A 21,229-nucleotide genomic window follows, 5' to 3' on the forward strand; every position below is an offset into this window, starting at 1 on the left:
CTTCGACTGTTAAAATGTTTTACTGAAACATCATTAGTTCAACTTTGTAGTCCGACTGTTTTTAATGTTTGCTTTTAGTTTCTATTCTCCATATTATATTTTGTTTTACATTTTATTCCAACTTGCTTTTATTCTGTTTTTTGCTACATTTTAATCATGTAAAGCCCTTTGCATTGTCTCTGTACTGAAATGTACTACACAAATAAATTTGCCTTCCCTTGGAGCTCTCCTGAGAAATAAAACGACCAAAAGTTGTCATGTTTCCGTTTTTTTGGATTTTGATCCACATCTCGTGACCATAGGCAAAGGTTGGAACATAAAACAGATGGACCGGTAAACCACATACGGTGAATTTCCTTCTGCACCACCATGGATCTGAACGATGCAGTCATAGCTGGAGCCTGAATCTGTCTGCACACTGGAAGTCTCCAGGGAGCGTAGAACGAACCCCAGTGCCAGCCCAAACAGCACCAAAACAGAAAAAAACTATTCAAAAGCTATTTTATACAGATATCAATTCACTTTGTAGCTGCCATCAAAGTCAGAATAAATACATAAATAATAGATTAATAAATATTAGGTTAAAAATATAGAATTCATAAATGCATTTCTAGTAGTAAAAATAGTTTAAAATTAAAGTCTTAATTTCGTGTATTTCATGTATATTGTTTGTTTTGATGATGGGGGGAACATGTTTAATTAAGGGGGGAACCAAAGTTTGCTTCCGCGTGTTGACAGGGTCTAACTTTTTTTTTTGGGTACCTGTTCATTAAGAACATTCTGGACCAAGCTAGCAGGCAGAACCTCGATTCCTCTGGCTAAGACAATAATAATAATTAAAAAAGACTGGATAAAGTGCATAGTGCATTAAAGGACAGAAGATTTTAAATTTTCTCTCAAGGGAAAGCGGCAATGAGGTACATTTATGTTTGTTACTGTTATCTTTGTTTGACCGTAAAGATGTAACGTGACAAACTTATGTTGCGTCATGTATGTATGGTTGCGTTGTTTCTTTGATGTCTTTACACTGAAATAATTTGTTTTTATTTGCTTTCTGTCTGTATCAAACTGTTCTCACGGCACATATCATGTTCCTTGTGTGATTAAAGCCCGTAACTTTAAGAACGACTTGATTTGTGATTTCGACTTGAGGGGGAATTCACACATATACAGTCATGTTTTGATAGAGTGATATTTTTCAAGCATTTATAATTTTGATTGATATGAATGACAGCCAACATTGTAATTATCATTTAATTTCAGTCCAGTCTTTTGGTTTCTAAGCCCAGTAAGATGCCTCTAAAATGTCTTGTCTGCGTTTCAGGACCGGCCTAACACAAGCAGCGGCACACCTGTGGCCTGCTCTCTGGCGCTGGATCTCTGGCTGCAGTGTCCTTTCCTTTTTGCTTTTACACCCTTTTCTATCACAGTTTTTCCATCCACTCACTTTCCATTAAATGATTGCGTACACCTTCTGAAGGGTCGTCTCACAGCAATACAATTTAGTCCATAAAGCACGAGAATTTTTTTGTGTTCATGCATGATAATAAGGAATAAATACTATAATGTACTTTTTTAAAATAATATTTAAGAAGATACACCTTTCTGAACCTGAATTAAAATTAAATTAACTTTTCTGAAATATAACCCTGTATGTCCATATGTTAGGCAGAATATGGAAAGGCCTCCAAAATGCACTGCGTCGATCCCACCATGCAGATCACTCACATTACAGGGTTTATTTTTAAATAAACGTTACAGTAGGCAGTGCATTATGTAATGAGTATCCAGGGGTGACGCTGTGAATCCATGGAGGCTGCGGTGACAAAGCCACATGTACAGTCTTTGAGTGAGTCTGCAAAAACCAGAAATAGGTCCCTGTGGCAGCAAATTCAGAGCAGGTGCAGCCCTCTGCGCTGTTTCTGGAGGAGCGTCGAGGCCGCTTGGTATTTATAGGCTGATAACACGGAGCTGCGTAATTAATTACCCGTTTTCCCACAGAGGGTCGTCTTGGAATGGTTCCCTTTTATTCAAAGTGGTTTGTGCAGAAACAAAAAAAAAATAAAAGTTATGAAGGGTGAGTTTTTCTGCTGAGGGTGCATCCACGTTACAAGACCCCGGGACTAATTAGGCGCCCGACTTGTGATCACAGTTTAAAATTACGGCGCCTTCAGAAACCCCCTGGAGAAGCCGCGGATATATTCAGATGGAACGCCCCAAAAATCCCCGGGGGTTTTGTTTTCACCGACCGCTCTGACGACAACTTTTTCCCGTAAAAATAATCCGCAACTGTAAACAAAACCTAAATAACTCTCTTTCAACTTTAACGCAGACAGTTATCGTTTGTTCTCCGGAGAAATTTGAATCTTGGAGCATGAATGCACCTCACCGAGTACTAAATAAAACTGTGAAAACAATATGTGTAAGAACTGAAGCTAAACTCTGTCCGTCTGCGAGTTATTTACACATAATTGGCTCTACTGGTCTCCACTGAAATATTTAGGAAGAAAACAGATAGCACAATATGTCCGACATCCATCAACAACAAGGGGGAATGCTCGGCGGTAGAAGAGCTGAGGCAGCGCTCCTTTATACCAGAAGGAACAACAAAATCAATATAAAATCCAAACATTTCAACTCTTGATTTAATGGCAAAACTGTAGATTTCCAACCCGCACAACAGCAGTTACAGTTCATGTTGAGCAATGACATTTATATCATGTTGACAATATTGTTACAGTACACTGGATGAAAAGCAAGAGATCAAAAACATTCATTAAAAATTCCCTTTTTCAGAAGCTTTTTCAATGACTCTTTATGCTGAAATGGACAAAAACAAACTCAAATATTGTAAAGGGTTCCTGGAAGGTCATTAAAAGTCTTTAAAACCTTAAATTTTAGATACATCCAGATTATCCATACCATGAAATACATTTTGTTAGGTTGTAAATGGTCACTTTTATTCATTTCTTCCACATTAATCAGGTCTAGCTGGTGAATAAACACTCCAACAACACTACAGGGTAAAAGGCAGCAAACAGGATTTTATCTTCCCTTCCCTGCGAAGCGACTTCTGCTCCTGACGCCGGCTAATCGTGGTTTTATTAGGAAGTTAAGAACTTTTTCTGTTGGCATCTCCTCTACTGTAGAGAGGTGCTTATTAAAGCAGGCTGGAAACAGGGATGCTAACAGCAGCCTGATGGTGAGCTTCACTGCATATGGTGCAAGAACACGCTTAAGTGATCGGCTAAGTGAGATAGAAGGTATGAAAGGTAAGTTATGCTAACTTTATTTTGTAATTTGTGATTATCTTAACTTTAAATAATGATTGAACTCCTTAAGTTGAGTTTGTGAAACCTGCAGAGACTTGCATGTAACCATTTCACTGCATTCTTGACTGTAAAAAAATATATAAATTAAGTGGTGAGCGGTGCCCTGGTGGTTGGAGCCAGGAAGGCTGTCAGGTCCCCGGTTTGAATCCCATGGACTCCCACTCTGGGTCCCCGAGCAAGACCCCTTAATTAAAGAGGATTATTCGTATTATTGTTAAATATAGTGTGTGTTCGGTTTTCAGGAGCACAGCTGTGATAGATTTGATGTTCTGCTGCAAAATCCTCCGTTACGCGCCGTTAAAGATTGTTATATACCAGAAAATTAAATAAAATGCTCAGGTCAACTTAATTCTAATAAATTCTGTGTTTTAATGTCAGGTTTGACGGTGAACCTGTGCTAAGTTGGGAGCCATACGGACTTTCTCTGTTTTTTTTGTCTCCTGCTGCTCCTCTGAGTGTTTAACTCTGTTGTATCTGAAATACTTGATGCTCTTTTTTTTTTTATTAAAACGATCAGTTTTATTTAGGCCGGTGTGCATTTAATTCGTTGTGAAAATTGCAAATCCTATTTGTTCCGCACATTTTGAAAGCAAACTTTTCACCCGACATTCTCCTTTCTGAGAGGAATGCGGAGAGTTTTCTGTGGCGTGAAAAGCTTTGAGCGTGTCCTTCACTCTTCAAATTGGTCTGCAGTACACACCTCCAGAGGCTTTTGTTCATGCTGCAAAGGTCACCACACAGTCACTGGGAGATGAAAAAAAGGCTCATATTAAATGTTAATTAAAATGTTTTCTGAAATGAAACATGCTTGTCTCAATAAGGCAAGTGTTTGACAAACGGAGCGACCCGAGTCCTTGTTCACACCCCATCGTCTCCGCAGGCTTGGGTCTGGACCTACTGCATTATATTACTCACAGAACTTGTTGTGCTTATTTACTGCTACATTCAACTTGTAAATTCTTCATGGAAATGATAAACTGGCTGGAGCGCAAACATTTGCAATAAGCTCAAAACAAAAAAGGCTGCAGCACACGTCTTCTCGTGCGGGCTCCGGTAAAACTTACCACCAGCAGCGCTTGTGTCAAAAAAAACGAGAAAGTATGCCACAAAAACAAAACTGAAATCTTCTGAATGTGGTTTTAATAAATGCATGAGAGAATCTTTTGTGGCTAGTTCATTTTTGTTTGGTCTTCCAGATTTTACATGAATAATTCTCACCTAATCTTTCCTACTTTCAGAGGAGAAACTCTCAAGTTTACAGATCAAATCTAAAATTGCACTTAAACCTCTGATACGGTTGTTATCAATGTTTGATATTTATGCAGTAAATTCTGTATTTAATGCATCCTATAACACCTGAGACCAGGAGTTAGACGCTTACTTTTCATCCTGAAGAACAGATTACACACAATGTTTGTCCACTTTATTAGGTCCTTTATGCCGGTACCCGGTTGGCCCTACATTTCCCTTCAGAACTACCCAAGTCAGTCCTAAAGGGAACTACAACAAGGTGTCAGACACGTTCAACGATTTAGGACCAAAGTTGCTGCAGATCGGTGAGACACGCTGGCGCTCCTTCCTAAAATCAGAGATGTGACCGTGGAGGCCGTCAGAGTGAAGCCAGATCAGCGTCATTCTCCTGAAAACAGTTTGAGATTATCTGAGCCTGGTGCATCGTCTTGCTGGAAGTAAGCATCATGTCAGCAGCAGAACGTCGCTATGCTGACATGTTTTAAACAATCCTGGTTTGCTTCTGAGCGGCCAAGAAAACATGGGCCAGACTTTTTCACCAGCACCACCACCTGTCTGCATGGTTTGCACAGGGCAGAATGGATCCATGCCTTCATGCCGTTTATGGAAAATTCCTACCCGACCAGCTGAAGGTTGCAGCTGAAACTGAGACTCTTTGGAGCAGGGAACGTTTTTCCAACCCGCTACTGTCCAATTCTGGTGACTCCATTTGAATTCTAGCCTCAGTTTCCTGTTCTTAGCTGACAGGAGCGCCGCCTGGTGTGCTCTTTTCCTGAGCATTCAGAGGGGAATTTCGGAATAGTTCGGTTGTAACACGGGGCGGTTAGCGCTAATGCGGCCTTTCTATCAACTCAAAGCAGTCTGCCTATTTTCCTCTGACATCTAAAAGGTGTTTTCATCAACAACCTCTGCCGACGAGATTCCATTCTCTATAAAGCAGATAGCGGGTTGAGTGGAAAAAAAATCCCAGTGGATCGGCAGTTTGTGAAACACTCAGACCAAACCGTCTGGCACCAATAATGATGCCACCTTTAAAGTCATTTAAATCCCCCTATTCCTCCCCTTTCTGATGCTCAGTTCAAACATCAGAGCATCGGCGTCGCCACATCTGAACTGAGCTGGAGCCGTGCGATTGGCTGGTTCGCCATCTGCGTTAACGAGCAATTAAAAAGGTGTACCTAATAAAGTGGCCACTGAGTGTGTGTCAACTGCCTCTCCAACCAGTTGTGTGACGTAAACTGGTTAAAGATCTCATTTCAGTTTGGTGATGGCAGGAATTATGGCTCATTGCTGCACCTTCTTACATCTTTGCTGCAACACTGAATATGCTGACATACATGGTGTAAGTGAGGAATTGTTTAGCTTTTATTTTGTTGAATACTCTCTCTTTATAAATGCATCTTGAATACAGAATATATTTTAATCTGAAAAAACAAAACAATCAAAAATGACCTGCAAAAGTGATAAATGACACACAATAACCTTTAACAACGCTCGTGAATACTTCACTTCATATGCGGAACCATGAATAGAAGAAACATCACTGTTTGCACACATGACTGTAGTTATTTCCATGTTACTTTGACCATAAAGCAGCTGAAAGTGAGGAGGGAAAACAGAGAGGGGGGAAAAAAGTAAAGAAGGTAAGAGAAAAAGAAGAAAGCAGAGTGGGAAACAAAGAAGAGCAACTTTTTTTTGTATTCATTTAATGAGTCATTACAGACTCAACATGAAACTTTGTGAAACCCCCCAAGGCTCTCGGTGCATCTTTTTCTTAGCAAGATCAACACCATTACACAAGAGCAACGACGACAACGACATCTACGACAACAGCAGCAACAACAACAACAGCAACTGTGCTACACTGACACACCGCCCAATATACGGATGATGCACATCATTAACACCACAGCCAGCCACACATTAGCACACACTGGTAAGTCTGTCATGTGACCCAGCATGGGGGGTAGGGGGGGGGGGCTTCCTTCAGCGGCTCCCACCAGGAAACCAGGTGGTGTGTCACAGGGAGCAAACCCCCCCGGCAGAGTCTCGTTCGGCGGTTAGGAGAAAAGTCTTTCCGACACGTTTTAGTCTTTCCGAGTTTCTGAACCGTCTGCAGAACATCAGCCACGTTCACAGGAGCCGCTTAACGAACATTTTCCTCATCAGTCCGGGTGATTCTGCGACGCCGGTCGCGTTTCCAGCTGCGTTTTTATCCGGGGGCGCGACGTTTTACGGCACAAACACTTTTAGCCACTCCGCACACAACCACACGGCGAAGCTGAAGCGAGCAGAACGTAGCGGTGAGCGGCGTCGAGAGTCGCTAAGGTTTACGGTTTGCGGGGGGGGGGGGGGGGGGGTTTCTTCTCTCTCTCTCCTTTTTGATATATTTGACTTACACTGAATGGAGTCCGTCCTGGGTACAGTTTTAAACACGGTCACAAACTGAGCCACATTGCACAACGTCTGCCTCACAAGCATCACGACGACTTCTTTCTGGTTTTATTGTTCTCGTGGTCCTCCTTAGACATCGACATGGAGCGAGTGTGAAGCGTGGAGGGAATCACTGATGGCAGCTCTGCAGTCAGGTTGACTTTGAAGCAGGTAGGTGTTGAGCTAATGGAGGCGGTTTTACTCTTAGCGTTGGGAAAAAAAAAAGGCGGGGGGTTGTCTGTATCTCCCCTACTTCCTCCATCTCGTCCTACTCCCAGCCCCCCTCCGTTCCTTCCTCCCCCGCGTCCTCAGACGTAGATGGCAGTCCGGGAGATGACGGAGCCGTCCCGCTGGGACTCCATGTCGTCGTCGAGGTACACATCCATCTCCGCTTCGCCGCCGTGGCCTCTGTGGGCGTGGTACGCCGGCGGCAGGATGTTCCCGCCGCCTCCGAAGCGATTGTACCGCTCGTCTTCCTCCTCGATGCTGTCGTCCAGGTTGAACTTCCTCCGCTCGGCTTCGTCCAGCTCGCCGCAGAGGAGGATGTCGTGGGCGGCGGGGCGGCTTCCGGCGGGGGCGTGGTGAAGGTGGTGGTGGAAGCTGTTGGGCTTGTCCGTCAGCGTGCCGGTGGCGTCGCAGCCCTCCCGGTACGTGTAGACGGGCCCGTTGTTGTTCGCGCCCGTCCCGTTCTTGCCGGCGTTCCCGGCGCCGGCGAACAGCAGGCGGGCCTTGTTGCCGTAGTCCGAGCCGTTGCTGCCGCCGTTGCCCGGCGCCATGGAGTCGCCGGCGCTCGGGAAGCCCCGCCTCTGTTGGCGGCGGCTGCGGGTCAGCAGGACGACGACGAGAGTCACGACCAGCAGGAGGGCCAAGAGGGAGCCGATGACGGCGCCGGCCACTGTGCCCACGCTGGACGGATCCTCCAGGGCTTCTGCAGAGGGGATGGAGGGGTTGAAATGAAGGAGTGAGTGGAGGAAGAGAAAAAAAAGGAAGGAATTGATGGCTGTGGTTCTTCTCGAAAATTTGTAAGTGGTGATAGAACGTGTGTCACAATCCTCTTACAAGTGTGCAGTAATGTTCTTCTGAGTGTAATCCCTCGGTAAGGGTGCAGTCATTGCTGGGATCAGGCTGAATGGGACTCACTCACTGCCGCCGCTGCTCTTTGTGCCACATTCTGCTCTACATTTCAGTCTGTCCAGCTGTCGGTCGCCTTTTAGTCGCCCTCTCCACCCCCTTTTTGGCAGCTAGAGAGGGGGCGGGGGTGTGGGGGGTAAAGCCTTTTTAAACTTTGTGTTGGTGTGAGCCAAGTTTGCCTCTCCACTCATGTTTCAGCTGAACATTGAAACAAAAATGAAGCCGGGCTTTGCAACATCATCAAATGCAGCTTTTGCTTTGAAACTCCGTTTTTTTGTTTTTGTCTTAGAAAACGGATTAAAGGGGTTTTGGTCCAGCAGAGCGAAAACAGACAGACACAGAAGCAGAGCCAGGACAGAGAGGAGGTGAGGGTGTTAATTGAGGAGAATGAAATGAGCGCAGCTTTTTTCGCCTGGAAAGTGTTTAACATTCCCAACCCTACCACCTTCACCCCGCCTAATTGCCCCTTCTCCCATTCGCACCCCTTCCACATGCCCCTTATCTGCCTCCTCATTGTCCGTCGTCCAGACCTCGCCGATGAGAAGCCCACAGAGGTACAAGGTTCACGCCGCAGACAGGCGCTTTTTTGAGAGGATTCTCAGTAGAAATAAGAACAAAAGAAGCATCCGGCTCAGATAAGGAGGGCTTTGGACAAGCAGATTCACGCTGGCAGAAAAAGACGACACCAACCTCACACCAAGCAGGCGAGCTTACAGTGGCTCTGAAAAATATACACGCCCCTGTTAAAATACCGGGCTTCAGTCATGTGACCATGAGGCCAAGGTGAATCAGTTCACCTTGTTTCAGCATAGTTAATATGACAACATGTACCATGTAAATGAAAAGCAAATCTGTTAGAGCAGGCATGCCCCCTCCCCCCCAACTGCATTTTAACACAGATTTGGTCCACTGCACAGGTAGCTGATGAAGATGGAAGCTTTTAGTCTTTAATTAAGGCAAAATTATTACAGAAAAGTTAAAATTCTTCAATTGAAAATGTTATTTACAACACAAAGTATTCCTCTTTTAATAAATACACTTTTGACATTCTCATTGTTAAAATGAAATGAAATTCTAAATAATTTTCAAACTTGATGACCATCTTTAAAAGAAGAGTTTTGCTCATTTGTCGTATTAAACCTTTGTTGATTTACACATTCATTTCCTACTACCAAAAATAAATAAATCAAACTTATTTATTTAAATGTTCATGTTTTGTAGAGCAGGTAAAAAAGTTATTTTTTGGGGGGTTTAAAAAAAACTTCCTCTGACTTGACAATGTTGGCCACCCTGTGTTAGAACAGTATAACAGCCAAAAAAACTACAATAACCTGATTATTAAGTCGCCCCAGACAGTTACACATTTCTTACATTTTTTGAGTGCCCTATTTTAAACAGTTAATAACTTTGCATATTTCCTTTCTCACTATACAGTGTCTTATTATTTATTTTTTACCTTTGTGTGCATCTTCATGCTTGCAGTTGCTGTTCACTTTGCCGCGGCTACAACTGAATCTCCCCACGTCCATAAAGGACCCCAATTCTACTGTATGCATGTGGACATCCTCACATAAATACTGTGCTGTAGCACCTTATCAGTCAGTTATAGCGTTCTGTCTTTTTCAGTAGGAGGCTGTCAGCACCCCTCATCTTGAAATGACAATATTAGCTCAATCTGCCTGGCAACATTCTGCTAATCTCTCATATTCTGGCTAAATCTCTTGTGCATAGCCCTGTTTGGGTGTCCCCACATCTTTTCTGTCTGGTTCAGTTCTGGTCTCTGGTTCGGCCAATCCAAACGGTTAAATTTCCTCTCATATGCATGGACTCTTCTTCGTCTAGCTTTCTCACAGACACTTGAAGGATTTGCGTCTAAACTCGCTGGTATTTTGAGCCGTTCTTTTTTTTTCATCTATCTTGACAAAACGTCCGGCTCAATTTGAAGAAAAGCGACGCCAGAGTATGATGTTTGGTGTCAACCCTTACTTCCACAATCGTGTTTTAAAAAAAAAAAGAAACTAATTTGTTTTCATCAGACCGTAACTGATAACCCCAACGGATTTTGGGAGATTCTAATCGGGCCTGGATGATTACATTTGGAAGTAAGACTTCTGTCTTCCTGCTCCTTAATATAAATCTATGCAGATTAAAATATATTAAAGTCACATGCAAAACACAACCAAAGTGGGCAAAAAATGCGGCGGCTCTACAGAACTGCTGGGCCTCTTGGATGCCTCCCTGACCAGCTTTCATCTGGTCTCTCCATTAGTTTTAGAGAAATGACCAGTTTACCAATACTTTTCCCAGCACAATGCAATATTAGCATCCAGTGAGTTCATTTATATTCCGTGAAACCTTTTGCTATAAGTGCAGCTTTAGCTAAAGGAGGCAAATGAGGAAATGTGAGGGGGAAAAAAATCACAGCAAGACAGCAAAACTTTATTTCAGGTTCACTATAATCGATGGGTGTGAACTGATGAGGACTGAAAACTAAATAAAAACAAGTCTGAATCTAAGATGTGCATACATCTGTTTTTCAGTTTATTTGTACAAGACGTATAAAAAAGGCAAAAAGGTCTGAAAGGGGTTATCACGTTTTGTTTATGTCACAAACACCTGGCATTTTACTCACAGGGTGTGTAAACTTTTCTCATTCCCTGTAAGTATACAATTACACAGGGCCTTTTTTTCCCTTCTCTGTGTGAATTACATGCAGACTTTCCTTTGAGAAGCTGTACAATTATAGGTGAGCGGAACAGAAGCTTTGTTTTATGCAAATGGCCCCCAGTTTCTGCCGGCTCCCCTGGAAAACACAGGCGCGCACGCCAATCAAGCAACGTACGGTTCCCAGGAATGAGTATTGTGAGGGTTTGTACGCCAGGGCAGCAACATGACGTGAATGACATTGTTTTCCTTCACAGATATCACATTGGACATTGGATAATGGCCTCTATGGAGCTGCAAAGTATGGTTATGGAAACAAAACCAGCAGGGGGGGGGTGTCAACTGGGCTTGGGCCGAGAGCCTGTGATCCATGCAAATTATTTCATTCTGAAACTGCAGAGAGGGGAAAAAATGGATGAAAGCAGAGAAGAAGTGAGCATAGGGATGGCAGAGGGAGTCGGAGTAGGTTTTTGTTGGAGGGATGAGTGAGCAGGGCTGAAAGGAGATGGCCGGGTTTGTTTTAAAGTACTCTGCCCAGGTTCACATGCGAGGGCGGTACCGGCACGACGCAGACGGGCCCTGAGAGCAAGGCGGGGCTCAGGGGAAAGGATATGATGGCTAAATTAGGGGGACAGTGTTGGGTTAATATCCAATTCAAGTGACAGAAGGCATTAAGGATGATGAATCCAACTTTCTCTGCCCTAGTTTTCCCTCCCTTTCAAACTTACAGATTGGCATAGAAAAACAACATGTGGGCCAAAGTGTTATTTATATTTACTGTGCCATTTATATTTTAGACATTAGTGGCATTTATCAAGCGCCTGAGAGACAGAGAGACAGCTGAATAATTGCCTTTTGTGAGAGGGTCTTTGGTGGCTGTCATCCTTCTGTTAATCAAGAGCTTGATAGTCTATTATTCAGTACGGACTATGCAGACAATGCACCTAAAAAGGCCATTAGAGCTGGCATGTTCATTTTTCAATAGATCAGGTCATACACTGGAGCAGGATGGATTTCTGTCCAAAAAAAAAAAAAAAAAAAAAAAACCAATGACTGCTAATATCTGAACTGAAATTGTGCATAAAGCTGCTCTGTCTTCTGCTAGGAGCAAAAAAAAAAAAAAAAAGAGGAAACCTTTTTTTATACAATACCTTTCTTGTTATTTTTGTTTGAATGTTTGAGGTTTACAACACATTTATTGTAGCACATTTGTTATTTAACTGAGCGTCATGAATATTTACCGATGAATCCCTAAATAGGTAGAGACAATAAGATCCCAACAGTATTTACAGCAGTTGGAGTCGTCCTACTTTGAAGAATGAGGGGAAAAATACTCAATCTGAGGCTCGTTCAAGAGAAAATTAGCACCATCCATAACAACAAAAACGCCAACATTTCCTGTAAGTTCAGGAAAACTCTACCTCATGTATTGTTTTTCACTAAATTGTTTATTTTATCAGACTTTCGTTCACTCAGGAAGTTCCCTTTGCTTGGTCTGGCTGATGTTTACATCCCACCCTGGACGTCAGAGGCTGAAAAACAGATCAATGTGGTTTAAAAAACACCCAGACGCTCTCATTGTTGTTCACAGACAACATTAAATGTCCCGTCAGGAATAAAAACACCTTGAATCACTGACACCCAACGTAAAAAGATGCAGTTCCCTGTGCAGCTCAAGGACTCTGATCACTGGCTGCTTCATCTGACGAGGTCCACCAGGACTTCAGTCCAGCCTTAAACAGCGTCGACCCAGCCATCCTCCATCAGAAGCCCACCCAGCTCGGTGTCGGCATCCACTTCTCAGCGGATAACCAGCTTCCAGGCTGACCACCAGCAGCAGCTAAGGCTCCTGAGCATCTGCTGCCACACAAAAACCCTCATTTCTCTGCACAAGACCGCCTGCACCCCGGAACCATCTGTGAAGCTCCTGAAGTTTGCAGATGACACCTCTGGAATTGGTCTGATCCACGACAGTGAATAATCTGGTATGGTTAGAACCACCTGCCGACCTGATTGACTTTTGGAGAACTCCAACACCCTCTGTCCTTGCTATCCTCAACAACATTGTCTGAATCTCTCTTTTTTTCAGGACCTGAGCATCGATGGTAAGTTAATTTCCGCGGCTGCCACCTCTGTCTAAACTAACAAGCAAAAGACCTTTCACTAACGTTCTAACTGTAAGTTTATTGCCTGTTCTTCAAGATCACAGTTGGTTAACTTGGTCATTTGCCCAAGCTAAGAGCTCAGTAAAAGGCTTTTTCGCAATAGACCTTTCGTGAGCTAACGGAGAGTTCATTGACTTTTCCACAAGTTAACAGCCGACTAATTGTCTTTTTAAAGCTAAAATTTAATTAATAGGCTCTTCTCATAGGCCATTCTGTGAGATAGCTAGTTAACTGGCTCATCCCTCAGAGAACAGCTGGCTAATGGAGGTTTTTCTCTGGGATAACGAGAGGCACCCTACTGCAATCGCAGGGTGCCACCATTTTTACAGTCAATGCTGGAAGTTCACACTATAGGTTTTGGACATTTCTTCTTCTTGAGAGGTAAGGAGACCTAAACCTAATTTAATACATGCACTTTATCCCTTCCACTGAGGACTAAGTGTAAATTGGTGGATGAGAAAGCGTAATCCAAGGTTGGTGGATTTAATACGAATTCATCAATTTCCGGCTGAAACTGAATTACGGCAGTTAGGTCTGATTTACAGCGATTTTGGGAATACCTTCAGATGATTTTAGGGTAATTTTGATAACAGTTAGCAGATAAGCCAACAGGTAGCTAATCAGGACTTCTCTGGCTTCAATTAACCTCCTCTAACCCAACGGTTGGCTAAAAGACCCTTTGCAACACAAACTTCAAGCCGATGGGCCTTCCTCCAAGCTAGCTGTTATCTAAGGAATCCTTCTCTAAGCTCAGAGTGAATTAACATGCTGTTTTCTAAGAGTGCAGCTAACTAATGGGCTGTTTTCAGAGGTCTGCACTTAGGAGGGCCCATTTCAGCCAAATATTATCTTAGAGAAGAGTCTGTAAACTGTAAAGCTTATAGAGGAGTCCATTGATCAGCTGTGAGCTTAGAAACGAGCCCATTAGCCTATTAGCTTTCAGAAAGACTCATGGACTCGTGCTGCATTCCATTTCAAGAACCCAGTATAGAAAACCTTTATTGTCATAATGCATCCGTAATGAAATTCTGGTGAGATGAATGCACACATGACAGACAAATCAAAAACACCCACAGAAAAACAAAGAATCCTAGAGAAAATCACAATATTAAAACAGCTAATTTAAGGTTCATGTGTACAGCAGTGGAAAAAATACTTATTAGAAGGGGAAACATACTGCACAGTCATTAAAAGATAACATTATTCTGACAGTAAAAGGATGTTCAGGTTAAAAAGAAGCGATGTACAACACTGATTTGCATGAATGTGTCAGACAAACACTCCCTGAGAAGCTAAAAAGTGTCGGTAGTTGCCATTTATGACCTCCGAGTTGGAAATTTAAACCAGAACGGCCCCTAAAGCTGGGATTACAAACTGGAAAGTCAACAGGATCATACCCAATCATACCTTCTGCATTCACGATGGCTGCTTCTCGCAACAACATTGAGCAAAACTTCGTACTTTGACTGTTTTTAGCATTTCTCTGTTATTTATGTGACATTCAGTCTGTCGTACACGTACTTCTCAGTGTTGGTAAGACGGGATGTTTCCGTGCTCTTTATATGCACAAAACACCACGTAGAAATGTTACTGCTATAGTTATTGCTCTAACAACAGTTGTCCTAGTGGCCAAATGAGCAACAAAGAATCGCCGGCTGTTGTTTAACGTTTAATGTTCAGTCGAACAGTTCAGCAAGACTTCAAAATAAAGAATGCAATAAAATGACTTTTAAATGCATTCTGAGGCTCATGTTGGCTGTATCTGTGTCTGTGGCTTTGTGAGAGCGTCCATGTTTTTCCTACTGTCTGACGAGAGGAAAACTGGAACATAAAGACGGTGGAGATGACGTAACCTCAGATTGCCCCCCCATCGATTAGCATTCGAGTCGTCTCTCCTCTAACAACCTTCTCCTCCTTTTCCAAACTAAAATCACTCTGACTGATGTCTACACAAGGAAGCGACTGCAAACCCATTCTGTGCCGTCTGACTCTTGGTTACTGAGTCAGCATTGTTGGAAATGAACTGAGCCGCAGCCACTCGGCGAGCAGTTGTTTTGTAATCAGGAAGTTTTGTGTTTCTCGTTTTCTCTGCTACATGTCAATGATCTTAACCCTTGATTGCTTAGCAATCTGCAAATAAACGACACGTCAGTGGTGATTTAGGTCTGGTGGATAAGACACGACGGTGGCAAAAGTGGATGTTATGTTTGGTGATGTTTCTAATAGCTGCAGGGTTTATGAGGCCGTTATGCAACATCATTTATTACAATCTAAGACACTAATGGATCCTAGTTTAGCGCAGACGGTAAAATGCCAGATTTACAATCAAACTTTAATGTCAAATTCTCGTCAACCAGGCAGCGAGACACTTTAGTAAACATCCTTCACTGTGAATACTCCCCTAAAAAAAAAAAAGTCAAAAGGAGAGGAGCCTATCATAAGCAACAAAATAGGCCACGCTTGTCATCCTTATTTCTCGTCAAGCGAGGCAGGCTGGCTGCATTAAGAAGCACAGTGATAAATGTCACACAGAGAGGCAGGAGGGCTTAGATCAGTCTCTGTATTAGTGTCATGAACATGGAAAAGATTAAAGTGGGGGGGGGGGAGTGAGAGACCCGTGAAAACTACCCATCTCTACTCAGCTACGCTCGCTGTGGAGGGGATAATCTAAACGAGGTGAACCGAGATGAGGGAACGGAAGGTGGAAAGAGTTACGGCTGAGAGGAGAGGACAAACAGAAGCAGAGCGAGGCCTTATAAACCCAAAAGGAAGTAAAATCTAAATAATCTACGTCTTCTTCAGCGCCTCTCCTCTTTTTTTTTTTTTGCTCTTTGAAGTGGGACATGAAACCCCACCAGAGGCTGTCAGCCTGAACCAGCGCAGACAAGATTGACTCCCATTAAACGCAGCTTTTGGTCAAGGACATCTAGTAATGTTGAAATTACTACGCACCAAACACACACAGAAAAAAAAAAAACATTACATGAGGAGGAATATGGAGGGAGTAAAATGAAGTGGGCTGAATAAAAAAAAAATAGCTGACCTTTTCACTCTCTTTACTCTAATTAGATACAAAACTGAGACAGGAGACTTTGAAATAGAGCCTACATTTTACAGACATCATTAGAGAACCCCCCTAGTGGGCTTTAAAAGTGTAATTTAAATAGATTTTATTAGCAGGTTTAGATAAAACAACTCTTTTTAGCTTCTAGCATCTAAGATACTGCTGAGAGGTTCAGTGCAAGATGGCCTGCAGTTAAAATGAGCTTTTTCCTGGAATGCAACACATATATTAACCTTATTCAAACCCAATCGGTTCACAGGGTATAACTGTTGCATTCAATTTTCAAAAGGAGAGACTTTGTGGTCTTTATATCACTTTGAAAGAAATAAAACTCATGTGTTCACGCTCTATAAAAATGTATCTGCATCGTCAATATGAAATGATTTAAATCAAGTCTTGGTCAGATACAAAGCACGAAACTTAGCAGTTTGACAATTATGTAATTATACAATTATAAGATAGAGCGACAGTTTCCTGCAGGTTTTATATTCTTCTGTATATGTAACACAGTCTTTGGGGAAAAAAAGCTTGTTTTCATCACTATCATTATACTTTTGAGGATAGCACAACTATTTTGCTTAAATAGCATTTAAAAAAGAAAGAATCAGCCAGACACTGCAGTAAAAAAAAGCATTTGATCATCACAGCGACTTCTATAAAAAGGTTTTCTGCAGGATGATGGTGTGAACAATAAATGAACAGCAATGAACAATTAAAGGCAGCTTTATGTTAGTTTGTTCAGTCTGGGAAAGGTCATAAGGCCATTTTACAAGCACATTAAAAAAATATATTTATGAGTGGAAAACATTAAAGCTGATAATCCTCCCAAGAGTGAACATGCAGCTAATTCACCCAAAACGTCTGACCGGGTAATGTTCAGCGAAATTACAACAACCCTGGGAGCTCAACGTCAGACTCTCCAGGCCTTACTTAGCGTATTAACGGTAAAGTTCACAACAAAACAAGTAAAAAAAAAAGACTGAACATTTACAACCTGTTAAAAATGTTGAAAGAGAAGGTATCTAAGCACAACAAAGCATGCAAAGATGGACCTGAATGAACCATAAGTCTCCTGGAGCAATGTCCTTTAAAAAGCAGTGCTGGCTTGTGTTGCAACACCATGACCAGCGTAGCTTTTTGAGTCATAGCCTTTTTGTTTAGACCAAAGGAATCTGGAGTCAAATGTGAGGCAATCTGTCCGACAGCGGAGGTCCAAACGGGTTCATCAGTAGGACAACGACCCCCAACCCAACAGCACATCTACAGCAGAACGGCTGGAAAATGGAGAATCAAGCTGTTGCAATGGCCTAGTCAAAGTTCAGAGCTCAGCCTGACTGATTATTTTTTTAAATATGTTCTCTAAAGATTGATTTTACTTTAAAAGTTTAAAATATTCCCAAACAAATGATGAAAAAGACATGAAGTGTGAAAGCAAGAACTTTTTATTTAAAAGTTAATGCTCACACTGCAGCTGTCTGAATCTTATTAGCATTTATTCATGGACGACAAAGCAACCCAACTGAGCCATTTTTCCATTGGCATGCTGGGTATTATTCTAAATCAGACAGCCACAAGTACATAACGCCCATTAAGGGTGTTTATGTGATAGAAATTATGACCTGACTCAGAGGGAACTATGGAATAAAAACCCTTTAAGTACTGCCGAAGGGGCAAATTTCTTCAGGTAAACAATGCAACGTTCTGCTTCTGTGCAATTTAACATCATTACATATAACAACTATGTTCAGTTATTTACCTCCTATTATCCATGCGTTGGCTTTTTAAGTTCTCTTAAAGGCAGAGACTCAAACTTTACAGGCAGTAGAACCATAAATCTAATCCCCCTTTCCCCAAGCAGACGTCAATTCACCCTAGAGTCTAAATGTTACATTAAGAAAATATTGAAATATTTCCATATAGGCTGCATGATAATCCCAATAGCGCAATCATTTCTTGCTAGGCTAATGTGTTTTGTTGGTCTTAAAAGGGGGAAGTCTGATGTGGGAATGATATCACGTTTTAGTTGGGAGCCTTTTTCTGAACTGGAAAAAAAGTGCTAACTGTCATGGTGGCTAACAGCTATAACCGAAACAAGCCGATAATGAATTCATTACCTTAATTTGTTAAAACACAAAAGGAACATGTTGACGAATATATATCCTTTGCCGCAGTGTTTACCCCACTGCTCTGATCATTTGGGACAGGGTATTAGAAATGGTAGTTTACATCAGCAACCATAATCACATTTTATGCGCTCACAGCCTGACTGGATACTAAAGCCAGAGCTGCTCGGTCAGCTCCGGCTTTATCGTTCAGACTTCCAGACATCAGCAGGAGCTCTCTCTGCATTTCCAGCTGGGACCTCAGAAAGTGAACTTGCAGGTACAAAGCGAATGCACCATAAGAGCGTAAATCTTCTGACTGTGCGTGTGCTGACAACACCTGGGCCTCAGTATAGGTCCCATTCAAACAGAGGCTACCCTCAGGGAGCATCAAAACCCAGAACAGATCAAATTATCTACAAAACGTGATTCAAATTGTATTTTCCCCCTTGAATTGATGACTGTGAACCGATGAGCCTGTGACACAGCTGACCCTTGAAGAGTTTGGAAATAACTCACATGCACACAGGAAGACCAAGAAAGCTTCCCAGATATTTGGCAGAAACACTGAATCTGTTTTAGTTTTTTGTTTCCAACACACACACACACACACACACGCATGCACAGACATAATCACGCACATGATATGAGCAGACTTGGAGCTCTTAAAAGCACCTATTAGCACGAAGAGAGCAGAAGCCTCAAAGAACATCTGTATCACACCTCTGACCCAGACAGAGTAATTGTACATCACACACTCTGCTTAATTACCCCTGATGACACAGGCAACCTTGCACACACGCAGACACACACGCAGACTCTATTAAATTACCCTCTGATGATCACTGATCTTTACACACACTTCATTTACCCCACAACTCAAAGTCGACAGCTACACACACACACACACACACACACACACACCTAAGCACTGGTGTTTCCATGACAATCTCAATTATTTCCCCGTGCCACCCCACGATGCCACAGAGAGGGAGGAAATTTCCCGTCTGCATCATCCGCAGTTCCTTCTCTTCATCAGGGATTCTGGCCACCGCTCTTCATCCACTGGCTCCTCACTTTTCATCAGCGAGGAAGCAATCAGAGGGCGGCCGTGAACGGCAGAAAGACAGTGAGGCAGAAATTAAACCGTGCACAAGGAGGAGAACGGCGGAGGGAGGAGGGAGACAGAAGGGGGGGGGGGGGAGCTCAAAAATGACTTTTTAAGCATCTTGTTTTTGGCATTTTTCTTGGCCCATTGAGCCTCGCCGCGCTCTCTCCTCGGAGACTTTGGATTTTAAATGGATGCCTTCTGACACAGAGCGAGCAGATGGGATGAGGACTAAAAGGCAAAAACAGACGGGAAGGAGAAAGAGGGGAAAGGAGGGGTGGAGAGAGGGCAAAGACAGGGGATGTAAATAAAGAACCGGACAGCGGACGCAAATATGTATTTTCTGCAGAAAAAAAACCAAAAACAAATAAGCCTCATGCGAGAGCTGGAGCAGAACGAAGCAGCGAGCGTGCGCGCACATTAAGTCTAATTAAGTTTTTCCATTTTACCGCCTCCTGCAGGGGTTCTGAACTTCAGGAGGTTACGCAAGTACCTCTCCACTTTCCTCTTCAAGCTCTGTGCTTAGTTAGCACCCAGCTGCTGCACATGCAGGCACTCATACAAACACTCAATAACTGACTCATTTAAACACAAAAACAGACAACCTTTCCACACAACTCCTGGCTCCACTTGCCTTAATAAACCTCCGTTGCCTGAAGTGTGCGTGCACAAAGAAAAACGCTGCAACCCCCAAACAGACGGGGTTTATGTTATTTTTTTTATTTTTTCCTGCCAACCGTTGCAGCCAAGTGGGACAGAAAGCAACTGAACTCCCTGTTAAAACGCTTCTGACTGCAGAGCTTCGCTCCGGTTTTTTATTTCACTCCATCATGCAAGCGGACATGCATCGCACTCAGACACCGCAGCACAGGAATGTAAAGCCTATGAGGGAATAAACTCCAGCCAGCAGCTTTACTGAGCTCGGATTAACGCTACGGTTGTAAAATACAGTCATAAAATCACACAACAAGGCAACAAAATGGAGCCAATGGGACTGAGCATTGATTTTCAGACCGTGAACATCGACTAATACTCGTCTGATTGTTTGAGGTCATAATGTACACTGCAAGTCTATTTTAAAACTGCAGAAACTGATAGCGTAAGCCATCCAGAGCCTGAAATATGTTTGTTTCTCTGAGGCTTATATCAATTTGGACAGAGGGACATCTTTGGTATCCTTCGTGACAAAGATAATCCAAGTATTTTTAAATTTCCAACTCAAAATGTGAATTTGTAATACTTGAACTGCAAGCAGAGATGTGGATAGACTTGCTGGAATTGATTTTGCTCAAACAGAAGTTTGTTCATGACAAAAATCAACCTCCTAACACCTAACGTGGTTTTCAATCGCATTAGGAATGGACGACACATTCTTTGTATGACGTTGCAAACACTAAACTTGTGTAAGGTTATATAGCATGCCAGAAAGCATAAAGATTAACAGCCATATAGTATAAAATCTGTCAGTAAATCAGCGTACTACAATCTTGAAACACTGCAATAATTTAAGGATGTTTGAGGTGGAACAGTGAAACATTCATGCCACTAAAGATCATTACAGCAAAACATATTTTAAATTAGTTTGTGGAAAGATTTTCAGCTCTTAGTGACGTTCAATGTTCTGATTATTAAACTTTCAACCAGCAGAACAGTGTGATAGTTTTACTGTCAAAGAACAAGTCAACTCTTTAATTAATGTTATAATAAATACTCAAATACATTTAGGAAAAAAAGTACCCACTCGTATTTCTTTTTTATGTGTGCGTTATTTTTATGCCCATGTTTCCTGAAAGCTTTAAAAAAGCAAAAAGCAAAAATTCATCATTATACAGCATTGTTAGATTAATGCAGGCATTCAAGGCATTCTTTTTTGACAAAAACTGTAAAATGATGAATAACTGGTGCTTAGATTTTGGAGATAAGAGTTGTGGCTTGTTATGGTCTACAGACAGTGCTCATCAGCGCCCCTAGTGGTGAGA

The 21,229-nt window shown here is 42.4% G+C and overlaps 1 protein-coding gene across 5 annotated transcripts in view; it reads right to left on the reverse strand.

Moving 5' to 3' along the window:
* Window positions 1-21,229, reverse strand: part of pvrl2l (PVR cell adhesion molecule related 2 like) — a 476,506-nt gene that overhangs the window by 198,988 nt on the left and 256,289 nt on the right. For 2 of the 5 annotated variants that reach the window (XM_012860885.3, XM_036145797.1), the window contains exon 7: window positions 6,931-7,944. The exons of the other annotated variants lie outside the window; for them this stretch is intronic. In XM_012860885.3, the coding sequence (XP_012716339.2) occupies window positions 7,325-7,944 (620 nt within the window). In that variant the 3' untranslated portion in view covers window positions 6,931-7,324. Of the gene's footprint in view, window positions 1-6,930; window positions 7,945-21,229 lie in introns of those variants that run through there. 5 annotated transcript variants of the gene reach the window in all.

Source organism: Fundulus heteroclitus, chromosome 13 (assembly GCF_011125445.2).
Source record: "Fundulus heteroclitus isolate FHET01 chromosome 13, MU-UCD_Fhet_4.1, whole genome shotgun sequence".
Classification (NCBI taxonomy): domain Eukaryota; kingdom Metazoa; phylum Chordata; class Actinopteri; order Cyprinodontiformes; family Fundulidae; genus Fundulus; species Fundulus heteroclitus.